Source organism: Python bivittatus, unplaced genomic scaffold (genome assembly GCF_059951505.1).
Source record: "Python bivittatus isolate LINGU-HERP-01145 unplaced genomic scaffold, Pbiv_v1 ctg000850_np1212, whole genome shotgun sequence".
In the NCBI taxonomy this organism is placed as follows: domain Eukaryota; kingdom Metazoa; phylum Chordata; class Lepidosauria; order Squamata; family Pythonidae; genus Python; species Python bivittatus.
The window spans coordinates 53,081,265-53,101,844 of NW_028277112.1; the positions used below are offsets into that span (position 1 = coordinate 53,081,265).

General features: G+C 35.4%; 1 protein-coding gene across 2 annotated transcripts in view; it reads right to left on the reverse strand.

The window, feature by feature from the left end:
- Nucleotides 1-20,335, reverse strand: part of CAAP1 (caspase activity and apoptosis inhibitor 1) — a 30,554-nt gene extending 10,219 nt beyond the window's left edge. Inside the window, exons 1-5 of one of the 2 annotated variants that reach the window (XM_007433021.4) lie at nucleotides 20,076-20,334; nucleotides 16,712-16,912; nucleotides 9,957-10,041; nucleotides 5,877-5,955; nucleotides 890-963 (exon numbers count right to left, since the gene is read on the reverse strand). In XM_007433021.4, the coding sequence (XP_007433083.2) occupies nucleotides 890-963; nucleotides 5,877-5,955; nucleotides 9,957-10,041; nucleotides 16,712-16,912; nucleotides 20,076-20,198 (562 nt within the window). In that variant the 5' untranslated portion in view covers nucleotides 20,199-20,334. Of the gene's footprint in view, nucleotides 1-889; nucleotides 964-5,876; nucleotides 5,956-9,956; nucleotides 10,042-16,711; nucleotides 16,913-20,075 lie in introns of both variants that reach the window. The other variant, XM_088129829.1, reaches the window with a different exon arrangement.
- Between the last annotated feature and the right edge of the window lie 245 nt (nucleotides 20,336-20,580).

Here is a 20,580-nt window from a genome sequence, read left to right on the forward strand (position 1 = left end):
ATTTCCTTATTAGCTAGTACAGAAGAATGAGGCATTTACTTCTAAAGAACTATGATTAATAGAAATATGTATCCTAATAAGATCTTGATTGATCTAATCCTATAGAGTGTTGCGCATGCCTATCACCATCACAAGAAAGACAGGGAAATGTTGAAACTCAAACAGACCCATAGATGGAATTTCTCACTGAACTCGCACCAGTTGTCACCAACAAAATAACTTATTCTCTTCCCTAGCAATATCTAATGCACATTATTCCTGTCAACTTTCCAAACTCTAGGTCATCCTTCTGCAAATCTGGTGGCCTCCAATAGGTAGCCTTTAATTCCAAAAATTCTACAGGAAGTAGGGCCACTGATGAAAATTCTGGGTGTTGAAATCCACACATTTGGGGGAATGAATAAAGCCCAACCTATATCTGTGGCATAGTAAAGGATGGATTTTATGCTCATCACAACTGTGAGTTTAAGAATACCATTTTTCTTTTCCTGTATGGCTGAATGAGAACCATTTATTCATATGAAATGACAACTGTATAAAGAGCAGGACAACGTTGCTACTGAAATTCATTTATTGAATCCATTACACTCTACCAGGAAGAAAAAATCATAGTCAAAGTCACAGTTAAAGAATTGGCATTATGAATACTGAACTTACCTGATACGAATGTGCAACCCATGTATGCCTGTTCCTCTCCTTACCTGACAACTAACAAGTGATTCAAAGTCTTATATCATTCTGAAATATACTTTTTCCAAATAAATGTGTACAGCTAATGGTTCTTCATAATCTAAGTATCTATATACATGTCTGTGAAGCCCCCCACCCACCCAATTTTCAGTAGCATTATCTATCACATTATCTCCACTTCTGTATTCAGAATCCCTACCTTGTTTTGAATCCAGCCCTTCCAATTTGTTTTCTTCCTTCAGAGAAGAAGTAGAATCTATGCTATTGTCTTGCCTGAGAACAAACAAAAATACATTTAAATTAGTTTGCCTTTTATAATTATAACATAAACACTTCAATATATCAATACCTGCTTAGCACTCTGTTTTATTGCTTGATTTATGTAATGAAATAATCATAAAGAATTTTAATACAATGAAGCATATTTATTGACAGTTTTTAGAAAAATTACATTAGTTTCCCTAGCCTGTTACCTTTCCCTCTAGATCTGATAGAGCAAGTGCTTTCAGAATTCCCAGCCAGCCTGAAAATTAGGAATTTATGGACCCAACATATCTGGAGGGAACCAAATTGGGTAAAGTTAAACTTGATATAATGAATCCAAAGAATTACTTTAGAGGTTTTTGAAGGCATATTACATTTTGACATTATTTGTGCATAAGAAGTGGACCCCATGCCATTGAAAGTGCACTATATGAATTGTATTCTGTTATCACTAAAATAGCAAGATGCAGAGGAAAACAGGTTCCTGCTTTTTAATAGGTATGAAAAAGAAGGAATTGGGGCTTCTGTTCAAAATCTTTCTTTTAGAGAACTGTTAAAGGAGAGGAAGCTTTCCTTTTTTGCAACTGCACAACCTAAGGACTCCAGGAACATAGTGAGGTGGCTCCATTATTATTAACATCCCTTCACCTACTATTTCTTTCGCTTAGCTTTGTTTATTATAATTTTTAATGTTTTTAATAATAGTAATGATAACTGTTTTAGGTATTAATTGTTTTAGCTTTGTTGTATGTCACCCAGAGTCATTTGTTGTGAAATGGGCGGCTATATAAATTGGATGGATGGATGGATGGATAAATAGTAAGCTTATTTATACCACCTCAGAGTATTGCCTGATTGTCACCTCTTGCAGACAGTACTCACAATCTATAGTTTCAAACAGTATTTTCTGCATAAAATAGCATGTGATATATTGAACAATGATCTCACCCCAAAGAAATGCGCTACACCCATCGTTGATTCTTTGAATGGGCGATGACCCTTTCTAGAAAAAAATCCATCTATGACTTCTTAATAAAATGCTCTCCCAGCTCCATCTCTTGAGAATGGCCTTCAGCATTTTAAGTCCTAAAGAAGTCTGACTGAAGAACTCAGAAGGACTAATAACCTACAAAACATCTGAAAACAATTACCTTTATGAATGGCAGAGCTCTGCCCACAAAGCCTCCAGCAGTGAATCTGTCTAGTGTTACTGCCTTCAGAAGCAGAATCTGAGAGTTAATTCTTTTACATTAGATAGGATTAAAAAGTTCCCCGGCAAGCAGTTTTAGGATCAGACTAAGTTCCCTCAAAGGAAACCCACTGGGTTAGAGGAAAACCAAATGTGAAACTCACATGAGGGTCTATACTCAGAGAACTACCGCATAAAGAATCAAATTCAAATTCAATACTGTTCAATGCTGCATTTTTAACTGCTAACACCATTGCTACCATCACGCCGTTGATAAGAAGAACATTTTAACAGTAATTTAGCCTTTATTCTCAAAAGTGAAAAATGTTTTCAGGCAAGGCAATTACACAATCTGCAACATTGAATAGCTTAGCTCAAAATTGTTGCAAGGACGTATCTTTAGAATAGCCTTGTACATTTGACAGTTTATACAGAACTGAAAGAAAAATAACTAAAACACATTTTCTGAAGAGTTGATGAGATGCCAACTTCGAGATTTTTACATGGTTTCACCTTAATGTGAAGATTTCTGCTGTACAAGGAGGGAAAACTGCTAAAAGGAGGCACCTTATCTGTTGTTTAATTGTCTTTATACAAAGCAGCAACAGAAAAGAAAGATTATAAGATACACTTGAGAAAACAGGATACAGCTCTCCACAGGATTTTGAAATCAAGGCAAGCTAGTCCAGTTGCTGAGCTTAATGAGCATTTTAGTCATAAAATTATTTTATATTCATATAAGCAATTTCATACCTGAATTATTTTGTCTAACAATTGTAAAGTACATATTATGTTAATACACAGACACAATCAAAACACTCAATGACTCTGCAGGTCAGAGTTAAACAAAAACAGCAAAGAGCCTTCTGGCTCTTCAACAATTTTATCACAGCCTAATCTTAGATCATAATAATTCTGCTAATGTTTAAGATGCCACAGGATTCCTTGTTTGTAAAAGAACAATATCATACCATAATGTCACTCTAACATTTACATTTCACAGGACTTTTACCTGTTACCTATTTTAACTAAGCAAAACATCAATGGTACATGCAGTGTTGCAATTATCTCACAACTTGACATACAAATAGATCATTAGAATTAAATTCAAATTGCAGCATCCTTAAAATTGCAGCATCCTTTCAATACAAAGTTAAATATCAACTATTCAAAGTATATTACAACCAGACTACAAATAGGTTTCTCATTCATGCTGGCAAACATGAAAAGGGTATTTGGCAATTACGCCCCCAGCATTTATATTCCTCTTTTCTAACTGATCATAGGAAGAAGACCTCAATTCTTGAATTAGATGGTAATGCTATAATCAAGTACTCATCAGCAAACTAAAAGGATGGTTGAGCAAAATCTACTTTTACTGAGGGAGAAAACACCAATGGGTATATTTTCTAGAATAATAAAACTCCTTCTGCCTTGAACCTTGCTGCCAAATTTCATTCAGGACTCAGAATTGTTCACTTGGCAGGAGCCACACAGTAACTTCTTTAATTCTAATTATGCAGCTTGTTTTAAGTAGAGGTCATGGAAATGGTTATAGTCAACCTATTTGGCTATGTCATTTTTCTGACAACTGAATAGTCTGATACAAAATCAGCTGGAAAAAAAATGTACTACCTGGTTTCTATCAACCACTTCAGCAGAACAGTACTGTACATATACTAATAAGACAATCTGCTGTCCAAAACACTTTATCGCTGAGCAATTCTTGTGCTGTCACATACAGAATTTCTGATGTAAGGCTGCAATTGATCTTTTAATATGCATGCATTTTCTGCCATCTTGTGGCTAAATAGTGTAAATGTTAGGGACCACTTTTCCCACGTAGTTTTAATTTTAACCAAACTAAGCCAGCTGATGTCATTACAGCATGCCTTTTTACATAAATGTATACTGTTCAAGGTTTTAAGGTCATATCACTCTACAGGTAGTCACCAGTTTAAGAACAAGTTCCGTACCCAAGGTCTGTTCTTAAGGCAAATTTGTATGTAAGCCTGAACAGTATTATTGTATAATACTGTATAAGTAGTATCATGTAATGAAGTAAAACTATGGTGTATTTAACTCAAATTTTGCTACCATATGGTCTGTTCTTAACTATGGGTCATCTGTAACCCCAGCATTCTTAACCCAGAGACTACCTGTATTCATTTCTAACTGCTGACAGAGATTTGTGAGTCCAAGTATTTACTTCTGGGAAAATGTTGCTTTCTCACCACCTTTATTATATTCTAAAAATAATGTTATCCCCAATACCCATTTACAACGAAATAACTTCTTAAATGGTGCCTGGCCACTTAAAAAAAACAAACCAACCAAGAAACTTATGGAAATGCCAGTGAGGGTAAAATGCCTTAGATTGGGTTGATTTTTCTTCCTTTCATGCTATAATTTTACAGTAGCTGTATAATTGTCCTATTAGCATATCTATGTATCTTCTGGAGTTTTATAACTTCTGCTAAACAAGCAAACCATAGGCTCACACTAGACTGGAGGGGCAGGAAGAGAAATCAGACCTACAAAAGATGTATTTAGCAAGAACCTCAGATAACTCAGAATGATTATTATCTGAGAAGTAACAAAACCTCTTTACAAGGGATACTGTTGGAAATGTGTATCCTTCAGGCTCCCAGGTGTACCTAAACAGATTACAATTCTGATCAAGTTCAATACTTATGATGCCATTCCCTACTATGAATGCAGTAAGATTCCCAGTTGAAGGCTGCAATTCTACATACATTCAGAGAAACCATATTAAACACTAGGATTTACTCTGAAATGAGTAAGTTCATCGTACATGTATGCAATCATAAAAAAGTTATTTTTAAAGGCAGAGCATATAGCATACATGAAGAGGTGATCTATTTATTTATCATATTTGAATGCAGCCCGACTCCCAACAACTCTGGGCAGCTGATTAAAATACATGAGGAATATCTGAATTCCAATATTTGAATCTAGTAGACAGGCAATTTTACTTCTTGATTTTACAGTATCTGCTTAAAGCTCAATTCAGAAGTACTAAACATGTCCGGAATATCATAAAAATAAAAATATTGTGAAGTTTTTTTAGTGGGTAGGTTTGCATTATAAACACATGCAAGACCAATATTTTTAAAAGTATTTATTTTAACTGAATCACAGCAAATGCTCTCAAACTTTTATTATTTTATCACATTTTAGAAAATAACAGGAAACCATTATAGCATTAGCCATCATTATGATCTTGCTGATATGCAGTCTTGTATTTTTAGGGCATTTTCATCTGGAATTCACAACATTTTGTCATGCTTTAGTTATGTTTAATTGCAGACTCATCAGAGCTCACTGACACTTTAACTGGAACTTTGCAGGCTTTCATTTCTCTGATTTTTCCAATATCCACAACACTGGTTCATTTTTCATACTGCAGCAAATTTCATAAATGGACCCAGAAAGCATGCTTTCTGATGGACCCAGAAAGCATGCTTTCCTTGTCATGGTCCCTGCTTACCTCCCATAATTTGGCAGAACAGCTTACCTCCCAAAGTTCATTTTTCATACTGCAGCAAATTTCATAAATTTTCGCCAGCATTTTTCCAGTTCATCCAATGTTTTGACAAAGCTTTAGCTGAAATTTTGCTGATATTTCATAAGTATTTCCAACTGGATTTTTAATACAAGACACTTAAAACAAAATCTCTAAGAATATAATCAATTCATGGCAATTACTTACTGACTGACTGGTTCAACTATTGTCTTTTCTTCACCACCATTGGTCTCCTCATCACTATCAGAGTCCACCCCACTCTCACCTTGAAATAAAATGTCAATATGAGATGTTATGTTTTGATAGCATTTTTCTGCCTTAATGTTATTCACCAGTAAATATTATCACTCTCAAGGAAGAGATAGTCCACCTGTTTCAGAAGGGGGCCTGAAAATAAATCATCTGGAATTGCAATTAGTGAAGGAAATATCTGCATTTTATAGACGGCTGGCAATGAGCTACTGCAAGGGCTATACTATCGCTTGAGTGAGAAGGATAGCATGCTGTTTTACAGATGAGCATACTTATACCCAAGGAAAAAATGTCACACATTTTTCATGAACAAGGACTCTACCATCTCCAACATGAAACCCTGGAGAACCACTGCTAATAAATATAGGCAAAGTTTTATCTTTGTGTAAGTTACCATCTGACCAGTTAGAACAGTGTTGTCCAAACTTGGCCACTTTAAGATGAGTGGCTGGGGAATTCTGGGAGTTGAAGTCCACTCATCTTAAAGTGGCCAAGTTTGGACAACACTGACTTAGAACCTTCAGTTGGTCCAGAATGTGGCAGCATGGGAAGTTATGGGCATGCCTTGATATGCCCATGTTACATCACTGTGAGCTGCACTGGCTTCCAGTAGGCTTCTAGGTACAATTTAAGTTGCTGGCTGTCACCTGTAAACCTCTTCATGGCACAGGGTTGGGTTATGTGCAGGACCATCTGACTCTTATTAATTCTGCCTGTCCCAACAAATCCAACATAACTGGCATGTTCCAAATCCCTTCTATCAAGCAATGCTATCTGATGGACCCAGAAAGCATGCTTTCCTTGTCATGGTCCCTGCTTACCCCCCATAATTTGGCAGAACAGCTTACCTCCCAAAATATGGACGGCCCTGATCCTGTTGGCCTTTCAGAAACCACTGAAGACCTGGCTATTCTCATAATCATTGGGCCAGGGCATTCAGCAAGACTGAGAAACGTTTTGAGAGATGTTTTATAGAGCTGAGTGATTGTCCTTAGTTGTTTTTAAGATTTGATATTTCACTTGGTTTTAAATTTGCTGTAAGCTGCCCAAGCATTTTGAATTGGGCAATCATATAAATTGAATAAATCAACAAAAACAATCTTCATTAAGATTAACATAAAAAATACATGCAAAGCATCTTATGAGATAACCTTCCAATTTTTAATTTGCAAAGTAAGAAAAAAGTATTATAACAAAAACACTTGTTGAGCAACTCCCCTGACTGCTAAAAACATTAATCTTAAATCTTCCTATATTAGAGGGATTCCAGCTACATTTCCCTTCATTTGCTCAGTGTCTCATCCTATCTATATTATAGACAACTGCTGTATTTGTCTGCTGCATATACAAACATTTTTTTTTTTTTGCTTAGTGTTCATTAGGGATCCACAATTACAAAAAACACCACTGCTTTAGAAATATATAGATGTACCACACAACAAAAGCATAGTATAATTAATGTACTTGCTTCTTTAAATGCCCATATCCATACATCTGGGGCCACTAACTTGGACTGAGCTACTCAATATCCAAATAGTGTGTCAGTAATCACATCTGCCTTTACTGGGCGGAGCTGCCCTTGATTCCAAATAAGGGCACTGCAATTCTCTACTCATAACTGCAATTACAGATTAGAATTTATGCTTTCTTCATAAGGACAGATTAAATGGATGTTTGATGTTTATATTCTAGTCCTATCCTGCTTTCCCTACTGTAAATGACCTTCTCTATCAACACCTGCCGTCACTTCACCTCTATTCAGACTTTGCCTTTATTTCATTCAAATCATGTAATATCTTCCTCAAATCCCAGCACTGGTTTCTCATTCTGTCCTCAGACAGTACAATTTCCTTGTCTTTATCTGTGGGTCTGGAAGAAGATTGGGCTGGTTTTATATAGTTGAGGAATGAACTGAAAGGCTATTTTCATAGATAGTAGACCTGACAATGTTGATGAACAGTTGGAAGATATAAAAATGGGGACTGCTCTTCTTTCTGTAAGATACAGGAATAAGGGGAAAGATGTAGCTCAGTGGTTTTTTTGCATACTTTATGTGAAAAAAGTCCTAGGTTTCAATCTCTGGCAGTTCAGGCTGCCAAACCCTGAATCTGAAACTGTAGAGACAGTTATTGCCTGTCGGTACAGGCAACCCTTCCCTAATCAAGGTGCCCTTAAGATAAATGAACTTCAACTCCCAGAATTCCCAACAATGGCTATGCTGTCTGGATGATTCTGGGGATTAAACTCCATAAATATGAAGAGCATTCTTGGTGGGAATAAACAACACTAAGATGTCCTATGGTCCCATCTTTAAAATTCTCTGTATTTTTTTTTAAATTACTTGATTGTTCATTCATTCTACTTTTGTACAATACAGTACAAGTTGTTCTACTACTGTATCACCAAATCAACAGACTCATGGCAGTTTCCAAAATGGTGAAAAAAAAACCCCATACATAAAACAGTTAAATAAAAAACAACCCATTATTAATCAAAAATACAAAATACAAAATAATAATCATGAAAAATAAATAAAACAAACAAAACCAATACAAAAATAAAATAACATAAACAATCAATTTAAATAACTTCAAGGCAAACTAAAGATGGCAATAGCAAACTATTCTCCAAACACTCTTCAGAAGAGTTCCATCCTCCAGAACATGGAGGAAGCCTCAGGAAGGTTATTCCACAAGGCCGTGACAATGACAGAAAAACAGTGCTTCCTGGCCTCAGTTTCCCTAACTTCATTTATATCCCTGCCATGTGACATTTGTTCCTTCTACCCAAAGCGTCAAGCTCCTTTGGTGACTGAGCTTTATCAGGCAGATAGGATTTGCTAGTTTTTTCATATAGCCAAACAAAAATAAGGATGAAGCAGAGACAGGGTCTACCAGCTTCAGAGTCAGCCAAGCAGCGAAATAATTCAGCACCACAAGAAAAGCACAGGATCAGGATACAAACCATGTTACAGGTCCAAGTAGTCAATCTAGAAAATGAGGCAAAGGTTCTGGCAACTGGTTCAAGTAAAGATGTTATTTCAAACACTGGGTTATTTCCAACTGGCAGCTTTAAATCCCAGGCTCCAAATCTCTTTCCTAAATCAGATGGTACATATTGGCTCATATCACACTGCCAGTTCAGCTGGGAACAACAGTAACTCCTAAAGAGACTGTTATTCCAAAGAAACCTTCCCTGCTCCTTCCCAAACCTGTGCCTTTCAGCCTCACTCTTGCCATTGCTCACACGGACTTGGAAAGTACTTGGGGGAGCCCTAACTGGGATAAGAAGCTGAAGATGACCCAGATGCAGGAGCCAGTTCTTCCCCACTTTTCCTGCTGTGCTCTAATTCTCAGTACCATCAGTCTCCAATCCTCTTCTGGCTCCTCCTAATTGTTGTTGTTGTTGTTCTTCTTCTTCTGCAGGAAAGGAACACTATATGATCCCACCTATGTCTTGACAGAAATGAAAGGACTTTCTTTTTTCAGATGATGCAAATGTATCTAGATGCCCACAGAGCCAGAATGATCAAACTTCGTAATTCTAATCAAAGCATATTTATTTTGCATACATAAGGCAAAGGCTACTGATTCAAAATTAGAAATCATAGTTATTCCTTTTGCTATGAATTACTCCATAGTCTGAATCTAAATAATTAATCTGATAGCGCTGCATAAAATAGAGGGCTTCAGCTCTGTTGTCTCTAATTCAGACATCTAAATTCTGATTTTATTAGACGTATTTGATGCCTAAAAAGAAATAAAATATTTTAGGTTTTAATCATATACGTGTATTTCCAGACCATATACGCAATGTGGAAATAGGTCCTGTTGAGCTCAGTAAAACTTACATCTGAGTAAACATATATATGGAATTTAGCTTTTTAGTACAAAAATATTTGTTAATTTTCTGAACTGATAGAAAGCTGTGTCCTTGTCTAGTCTTATACAGGAGTTACTCTCAAATTTTAGAATAAACAAGCCAAATTTTAGTTCAGTATATACTGAAACTTACCTTCAAGAATTTTCAATAACTTCTTCTCAGACATAAGCTCCAATTGTTCAAGACAAAGCCTTTTAATTTCTTCTACAGAACAGCTCTAAGGAAATGAAATAAAAAGCAACATTTCTATACAATAATTAAAACAAGAGATACTTTGGATAAGCCAAATTTAAATGTGCTTGAAGCAAACTTAAAATCTAGTAATTGATTACTAATAAAATCTAAACTTACTAAAATAATGAACAGAAAGTTGGTCTTAAATAATAAGATGAAAATGAAATAGATGGTGTCATAAAACAATGTAAAAGTAATAGAACTCCAGGTGTGCCTGATTTGGAACCTGAATATTAGAAAGTGTTTTTTAAAAAGAATACAATTGTATCAACTATATTATAATGAAAAATAATAATAATCCTCACCCTTGCGAACAAATTCAACTACTTATTATTCCTAAGCCAAATAAAGACCCCCAAAAGTTTATATGAATGCGAGTTTGGGGGAGTGGTTAAGGTGCCAGGCTAGAAGCCAGGAGACTGGGAGTTCTAGTCCCGCCTTAGCCACAAAGTTAGCAGAGCGACCTTGGGCCACTCACTCTCTCTCAGCCCTAGGAAGAAGACAATGGCAAACCACTTTGGAACACTTGCCAAGAAAACTGCAGGGATTTGTCCAAGCAATCACCAAGAGTCAACACTGACTTGAAGGCAAAAAACAAACAAACAAACAAATGAGGTATCATATAAATCTAACGCACTAAGTTCCAATTGTTCAAGACAAAGCCTTTTAATTAAATCAAGATGAAAAATATTCATTGAACGATTGGCCAAAAAGTTAAATATATCTGTAAGTAATTACATGTTCTTTTTATCAATCTGGGTTTATTTCTAAAATAAATATACTGGATTCAATCAGAAGAGTATTAAATATAGTGAACAATGCTCAGTATACTAGAACTCCACCTGTTCTGCTGTCTTTAGATGATTTTAAAGAACTTTCTAAAGTGGCTAATTTTTTTTATATATATATATATATATATATATATATATATCATTTATATTCACTGGTATAAGCAGTAATTAGCATTCCTGGATTAAACACACGTTTTTTAAATAAACAATCCAATAGAAAAGAGAATGATCCAGGCTGCAATAGAGAGAACGAGAGAGAAAACACAGTTATGTGGAAAAGATGGCAGTTTATGTATTAGTGGTATGTAAAAGAGAGAGTACATGTTGGGATTCACAGTTGATGCAGAAGATACACGTTGGGGTGTATCTTATACATCAACTGTGGATGAAAGAGAAAAAGGTCTTGGGGTAAGTGCTCATGAATAGGAAAAAGAACTATGAATTCAGTTAAGTAAAACTGTTTTGTGGCCAAGTTACTATTATTTTCAGCCCTAGCAATTTTCCTTTGTCTGAAATAGATACGGAACTTGCAACCACCACAACAGCCATTTTATGAATGGACATCACAGGGCAGCCGTTTTGGATACTATCTTAAAATTCCAAATGCGATTACTGGTCCCAAAAGCATCTCCAATATCCTCATACTTTTGGGCTTTACTACAGTGTCTGGGAGCTAATAATTTTGCAAAGTACTCTATGATATCTATAGTGGAATCTATAGTGTAAGACACTGTTGATGGCTATGGAACTCACTCTAAAGAAGAATGCAAGGTCAAAATACTTAAAGGAAGCTGCTCTCTTTTCATTCTAAATTTTACAAAAATTATTCTCAAGAAAAACTGAGAGATTTAGGATAACACAACTGAATATCACAACTGCCTTTTTCACCTACTGAAACATTCTGCAATATTCTTTAAAAGCGCTGAATAGTAACACCTTAATGTTGTTTCTATCTTATTTTTAAATCCTGCTTGCTTCTGATCTCTACTTAGTTATTTCCCAGCAAAGATGCCACAAACCCTTTGGGAGTACTATGTTTTTTAATTATAAATGACTTATTTATAAACTGCAAGGTTGCCACATTCGTATCTGATGGTGTTATGTCCAATTAAAGAAAAATTTCAATATCGTCCTGGAAAAGCTATAATTATATACTACATTATTCCATATGACACAGTAATTAACGTTATTTACATTTCCAGTCTGATCTATTCCAAGGATCAGTATTTATATCAGAATGTATTAACATATACCCATATACAAATATATAAACACTGAGTGCCTTTGTAGCATTCTAATCTTCATAGCTGAACTACTTAATCCAGCTGAACTACTATTGAACCATCTTACAAATACATACGATGCTCACCAAATAACGGTGCAAACTTTAATTGGCAGGTTAATCAATTACAGCTTAGTTGATGAATCGGTGAGAATTTCTTTAATCAGTAAAAATCACACTGTAATTTGTAGGGTTGTGAGACAGAGATACAGATGTCTATTTCTGAAGGTATTCAAATGTCAGTGTGGTAACGATCAGAAGTCAAAGATGTTAACAAAAAATATGAAATTAGAAGAACAAATACAACTGATGAAAAACTGGTTTTAAGACTGAGAAAAAAGTAAAATACGGGTATTACTATGACAAATATGAACTGTTATGTTATTTCAAAATAATCATGTTAAGACATGGACTGAAATTAAGAAAGATATGTTAAGATGGGAGAAATTAAAAGTGTCACTGTTGGGGAGAATTTCTGTGATAAAAATGAACGTTTTGCCAAGAATGATGTTTTTGTTTCAGACAATACCTGTTTTTACAATAGATGCACCATTTAAACAATGGGAAAAAGACATATCTAAATTTATATGGCAAGGAAAAAAATCATGACTTAAATATAAAGTGTTACAAGATACATAGGAAAGAGGAAGATTGGGTTTACTGGATTTGAAATTGTATTTTGCTGCTTGTTGTTTGGTCTGGATGAAAGATGAGAAACAAGAGGCTTTTACAGTTAGAAGATCACAACCTGAGGTTTGGATGGCATGGATATTTCTGGTACAATAAAGTTAAAATTAATGTGGACTTTAAAAATCATTTCATTAGACGTGCCATATTGAGAATATGGAAGAGATATAAACCGAGGTTGTGCCCGAAAACACCTTTATGGATCTCAGCTCAAGAAGCATATTATAGAAGGGAACTGGCAGACAAAGATAAATGGTTGACATACCCGAACTTATTGGAAAATTATCAAGGGGAATTTAAAATCAAATCAAGAGAGCAATTAGTAGCAGAAGGATATAGTTGTCAATGGTTTTCCCATTTACAGTTATCTGAAAGATTTAAAATAGATAAAAAGACTTATAGGACAGAGCAAAGTAAGGCAGAATTTGAAATACAACTGTGTGCTGATGATGAACATGCAATTGCTAAAATGTACAAACTTTTGTTGAAATTTGAAACAGAGGAAGAACAGGTTAAAGAATGTACTGGTAGTCCTTGACTTACAACCATTCATTTAGTGACCGTTTGAAGATACAACAGCTCTGAAAAAAGTGACTTGCAACTGTCCTCGCACTTACGGCTATTGCAGTATCCCAGCGGTCATGTGATCAAAATTCAGGCACTTGGCTACCAGCATGTATTTACAACAGTTGCAGCATCCCAGGATCACATGATCAGCATTTGTGATCTTCCCAGCTGGCTTCCGGCAAGCAAAATCAATGGGAAACTGTGGGATTCCCTTAATGACCATGTGATTTGCTTAACAATTGCATAATTCACTTAATGACCACAGTGATTCACTTATGAACACCACAAAAAATGCTGTAAAATCAGGTGCAATCACATGATGCCTCATTTAACAACCACACCGCTTAACGACAAATTTTCCGGTCCCTATTGTGGTCGTAAGTCAAGGACTACCTATATGATAAAGTAGGCTAAGAATTTTGATTATGATATACAGATGGATCAATGGGAAAATATGTGGTTAAAAGGGTTGAAATTTACATTCTTTTATGATTTCAAAGAGAATTTTTATAAAATGATGTATTGTTGGTACATGACACCAGAGAAATTATCTAGAATGTACAAAGGCCTTTCAAATGTATGTTGGAAATATGAACAACGTGAAGGGACATTTTATCATGCTTGGTGGACATGTAAAAAAGCTAAAAAAAATTGGATTCAAATACATACTTTGTTATAGAGGATTTTAAAGATCAATATTCAATTGAAGCCAGAACTTTTCCTTTTAGGATTAATGGATAAATTAATTAATGGATAAACAGTTAGAAAAAAAGCCATGGAAGATTATTTCAATACATGACTACTGCGGCAAGATTACTATAGGCATAGAGATGGAAAGATTCAACACTACCCACTATGGAAGAATGGTTGGTGAAGTTGACAGATTTTGCTGAATTGATTTCTTTGATTAGAGAGAAGACATTAACTACATTTATTGGTGACTGGAAGCCCCTTATAGACTTTTTGCGTAAAAATGAAAAAAATGAACTTGTGATTTATGGTTTTGATGATTAAATAGGATAGATTATAGAAAGAAGAGTAATATGATGTAACTTTAGAGAGTGAGGTTAAATTATATTTGTACTCATAAGAATATCGGAAGCCATTCTTTATATCTTCTTTCTTTCTTTTCTATTTTTCTTAAACTTTTTTCTTTTCTTGCACTTTTTGCTTTTTCTTTGATTTCTTTTTCTTTTTTTCCCTTACTTTATATTAGTTTGTATAATTTTTTATCCTCTTGTTTAAAAGTTTTAATAAAAATTATAGACTAAAAAAATGTTAGTGTAGTACTGCAATAAAGAATAGATAACATAGAAAACAGTAATTTTCCTTTCAAAATGCATAATAGGTAAAACCTTTTCTTTTAACCTTTTCTAAAATGTGCACAGCTGAGGAACAATTTGGGGGAAAATAAAGTGAAGCCACACCCCACTTCCACTGAGAAAACGAGTGCCATCCAAGCAGAGAATGCAAAAACTTACTTTTTGAATATGACTTCTTGTTTGAAAAATGCAAAAAATTAAGGGGAATCTCTCCAGGTGGTAGTGGAGAGACACAGTAAAACTTTAAAACTGATTTGAAACAAAATGGCAAACCCTACATTCTACACTTTAAGTTCTGATTTACTAAATCGTGTTATTTTACTCAAAGTATTTCAAAAAGGCCCATACACTGAAATGCTGACAAAATGGATGTACATTTGGGTAACCAAATACCTAAAATATTAGGTATCAAGTAAAGATGCTTTTATTGCACTGTAGTTCTCATTCTGAACATTTTACTATCCATATTTATTATGAAATGGATGCCTATAGATATTCATTATTTCCAGAATGTCCTACAAACACAATTATTATATGATCATATAGGTAGCAAATTTATAACTTGCTCTGATTATGTCATGGCTATGACTGATTAAAAGAATCATGCACAGAATTTGACATAGGAGCTTCCTTCACTTTCTTAACACCAAGAAAAATTAATACAATAATGCTGTTTGCTTAACTATAGCTTAAATACTTAAGTACACTAAGCTATAATTCATGATTAACAGAGCACAATGGCTGGATTTATCAGCCCAACCCCCCTCACAGGGTTGGTATTATGGGGAAAATAGGAAGCAAGAGTATTAGGTATGTTCACCACCTTGAGTTGACCAAAATGTATTAAAAAAAGGGCAGGATTAGCAGCAGCAGCAGCAGCAGCAGCAGCCAAATGAAACATGTCACATTACCATATAGGAATATAGCCCAAGCTATATATGCAGGCTATTTTCAAGAAAAAGATAAATTCTAAAACATATCTCTTTTTATAACTCAATTCTATTGGAAAGCACAAGGGAGTTCCAATGTCACCAAAAATTCCAACAGAGAAGGAAGGTACATTTTTCTGGGATTATTTTCTTGGATGACCTCACCTGACACATGCATACACTTGCCTATATTCTATCCCAATAATTTCTATGAAAATAAACTAATTTATACCACATTTAGGCCTGCTGCTCATAAAGTGCTAAGTTGGAAACATGTTTAAGAATCAAGAGATGCATTGTTTCTCTTGGCATACCTTCAGAATGACTCTTTTCTTCTCTCTCTGAAGTTGGAGAGCGTTTGCTGTTGAGATCTGCATGTAGCTAGAAAGAGGGCAAAGACTCCCTCTCCATCACTGGAGGATGAAAACCATCATATCCTACAGACCATAGACTGCCTCGTCAGGCCCACAGGTTTGCAGTCTAGCTTCACAGTAAACTGATACTATTTCATTTCTATTATTTTTCTTTATATTTTCCAAATGAAAGATGACAGCAATCCTATAAGCACTGTGATTTCAATGGAATATAAGCAACATAGTTCTGTGCACAATTTCAGCCAATAGGATGTAAGCATAGCACTCTTTTGAAAATGTATGATCTAAAATGCATTTTCAACCCTAATAAAAAGTACATAGTAACTTTAAAAAATGGTCATCATTGTAATATTAAAAACATATAGTAAGAGATTTAAAATATTACATTTAATATCAAACTTTATTTAAACTTTTTATCAGATCACTTGCTGTATCTTATATATACTTAGACTTCTCTTAAATATGACAGCATAAATATGAAGCACTTCTTTTAGAACAATTTTAAAAGATGCATCTTTTCTAAGCTCATACGGCTATTTCAGAAGTTATTCTTGACATGGGTGTGCACAGCCACTACACTTCACGGATAAAAACATAACTGCTTTAATAATTTGAAAGTAAGTATTTCATATGTGCTCCTGTGTGTTCTGAAGCACCTTGTTTAAAGAATTTGCACAGCTCTAATAGATATACTTTAATACCTTTAAAACATCAGGCAACATCTTCTGCAATTTCTTCTCCCCTATGATATAAAAGCATTGCTGAAGCATTTCCTTCTTGTCTGTAATATAGAAACTGACAGGCTTTAATTGCACAGTCAGATCTAGTCCACCTTCTTCTATGTCACTGGGCTCTTCTACCACATCTTTCTTTTCTGGAACCTGAACAATACACTTGGTTTCCTAAAATATGACACAAAAAAATAACCATGAACCAATTAATACTTGCTTGTGTAGTATTCTCAGCAAATAAACTATGACGAAGAACTGACAATTCAGTCTCATAGAGTTCAATACAACTTACAAGTGAATTCATATAGGATTGCCGTTTGAGTCAATGAAGCTTCTAAAATAGCTTCCTACTACTGTACAGTCTAAAAATCATGACACTAAGTTATGACCCATGCAGTGACAATATTTTAATATGGTTCATTAAGTTGCTCAATTTTACATGATTATTTGAAAGATCATAAGGCCAGCAAAGGAGTTTACAAATTAATGTTGGAAAGGAAGACTAGTAGAATAAGGTTATCATTCAATAAGGCTAATTGGCAGAATAAAATGCAATAACAGAAACAATAATGTTTTTATATATAGTTTTGTTGTATTATTGCACATACTCTGAGGGATAACTTATACATTTTAAGAAATAAATGAAGGGTAAAGTATTGGATCATTTAAGGAAGACAAGATACTTTTGAACATCTAAGGAGACAGAGGGAGAGTAACAAAAATCAGAGCTACGTTTCAAGAATATCAAAGTCATGAAATTCTTGAAGGAATAAGAAAAATTGGGCAAGATATTGGAACAAATAAGAACTGGGAGGAAAAATTAAGGAGGAACATGACATAATCAAATAAACAAAATGAAAGATTTTCTGCAGAAAAATGCTTGGCAGAGAAAGATAAGGCAATGGAAGATTAGAGGAGATTATAAAACTGAAAGATAACCAGGATAAAAAGCAGATCAGAAGATCAGCTACTAGAGATCAGAAAGCAAAGTCACAGATTTATAACTTCTTAAAGGGAGAAGCATCATGATTTGGCAAAGGACTGAACATGCAGTACAAAGCAAGCAAGGCACTAAAGGAAAAGCCAAGGATACATGCATTTTAACTGGAGCATGGAAATATGGTGAGTTTGAACACATTGAGCTCAAGACAATAATAACAGTACATCCATGCAAAAACAGCAAAAGGGCAGTAGGAAATGTAGGACAGAACACTGGAAGTTCTCAGATAAAGAGGGAGAGGAGGTTTTCTTCAACATATCAGTACTGAGATCCATAGATATCATGAGGTCAGCTGGAGCAATGTATGTGTTTTACAACTTACTTTGGAATGCTATGATCCTTAAAATATGATTTTTCATTGATCCTTAGAATATAATCATTAAGATTGCAATCATTCCAAAGTGTAGTCTAGATTTTGTAATTAAATTTATTAAAAAGTTAGTCATATATGTTAACATACATCATAAAAATGTTCATTCCTTTTTTTAATAAAGTAACAGCACAAATTACGTGTAATTACTCAGAGGTCATACCATGTTCAGTGGCACTCTTTCCAAGTAAGAAGGTCAAAAATCAAAACTGTCACAAACGTATAAAAAAGGCTAACACACCTTAAAACTACATGTGAATACACATGAAACTAGGACTTGCTTCCCATGAGATGTGCATTAATCTTACTTCTATAAATCTACCATGATATGTATACATACTAATGAATACATTAATTCCCAGTCTTAAGATAGAATGTGGAGGATGTAAAGTTTTCACAGAAAGAGATTGCTAGAGGTTTATATTATTTCTGGTTGAAGATAAGGGCTCATAATATTACCATTTCAACAGATCCTTCTCCCATCATATTTCTGGACATGATAATACATTTTAATTAACATAATACAAATAAAGAGGAAGATAACATGATGAAAATCTAAGTAGCAGCTCCCTCTAGTATCATTTTGACCATACACAGGAAAAATCATTCTTAGAAAATTAAAACATTAGATAAGCACAACCAAGTGGTTAGTTTACAAGAGTGACCACCACTCAAAAAAGAAAAAGTAAATTGGAGTGATATCCTGCATCCAGCCACTGCTGTAATACAGTAGGATATTCTGCAGAGACAGCTCTGTACTCCCCTTTCAGGACTGCTTCTGCCAGATATTAACTTCTGGCTTTGGGTCCTAATCTCAAATTCCACTTTACAGCTGAAAGTAATGCAGACCCTACCAGTTACATCAGACAGCCACTACCACACATTCACAGGGAGATTATGCTTTCACAATTTATCCCCTTTTGTTTGTTCCTTGCTCAGATCAAAATACCAGATGCCATAATTCAGAGTTCAAAAGTTTTATTTAACACGCAAGGCAAAAGCATTAGCACTGAGTGTGGCGAGCCCCTTGCAAGGGGTGCAAAGCCATTTTATAGTCAGGTGTAAACAGCTAGTCTGCGCATATCTAGTTCTAGGATTTTCAAGTTTTATTTTCCTAATAAGGAATAGCCTAATTTCTCAAATTCTAATTAGCATACTTTATCTCTGTTGCTATGAGCATAACATTTGTCCTTACATTCCTTTCTAATCTATGTATGTGACACTCTTGCTTCTGTGTAATAGAAAAGCACTAACTTCCCTTCTAAAATAGCTTTAGTTTGGCTTCTTAATAAGCACTTTCTAACACTACTTTGTCTTATTAAGTTCCAGAGAGCAAAACAGCTTGCCTGTTTGTGGTAACTGAGGCTTTCTCTGAGCACATTTGCTCACAGTTAACTATAATTTGCTCCATCAACCAATCTTCTGGGCTCACCCACACTGACACTTAGGAGAGCCGTTAGTCAGTCTAGGGTAGTAGAAAATCAGGAGTCTGGAAGCATTTTTTCCAAGTAACAAATGTTATTAAAAGGCATGTGCTGTGGTGAGCTGCAGCTCTTGATTTGCAGAGCAGGGAAGGCCACGTTTGGGGTCCCCAACCTCTGATTTGGTTAAACAAAGATATGGATTTTCTTCAGTGACTACTGCTTTCTTTGCGGTTTGCCAGCCATTATTTTATGTACATCGAACTGTCGCGTATTTAATTCGAATCTTTGCGTATATAACTCGAATTTTGCTACAATAGGCTCCGTCCTGTGGGTCGTACTTAAACTGGGCATTCTTAATCTGGGGACTACTTAATACCACAGTTTAGGGAGGCAAGAACGAGACAGCGATTATCCCACCAAAACAGGAGCGCGAAGGGTGAGACTGAAGCTGCACCTCTCTGTCACGTGATTCCATAAAGAGTATTCTGCGCCTGCGCAATTCAGCCAATCTCCCCTTCCAAGGCTGACCGACTATTATACCTCCGGAGGGCCGCGGACCGCGTCAGTGCTCCGCCGTTTCCTGTCGCTGCCGCCTCCCTCCTCTGGACAGCACAAACGCGAGCGATGTCGCTTCTTCTCTTTAGAGAATTTACGGCCCGTCATGGCGTCCGCCTCCCCGAAACGGTGGCAGCTCCTTTAAAGTGTCTTTAAAAATAAATAAATAACCGCATCAAATAGCCATCTCGCGCCGCTGGGATCAGAGATCCGCGCCTTACGTTCAGCCGGACCCCATGTCGCAGTTTGCTTACGTCATTCTTACGACTTGTTCACCGTAGAGATAGAAACGACAAGAATAGTTCATGACATGTAGTGGGTTCTTGATGTCTTTTAAAGGTGGGCTTTAGTTAGGACAAGGAGGGAAGCGAAATAGAAACACTCTGACATACAGTTTTTCTGTCTTTCAAGCCTACCCCTTCTCTGCTGACTTTCTGAAGCGCGTTTTTACTTGGATGCGATTGGCAAAGGGTTTTTTCCTTGATGACCC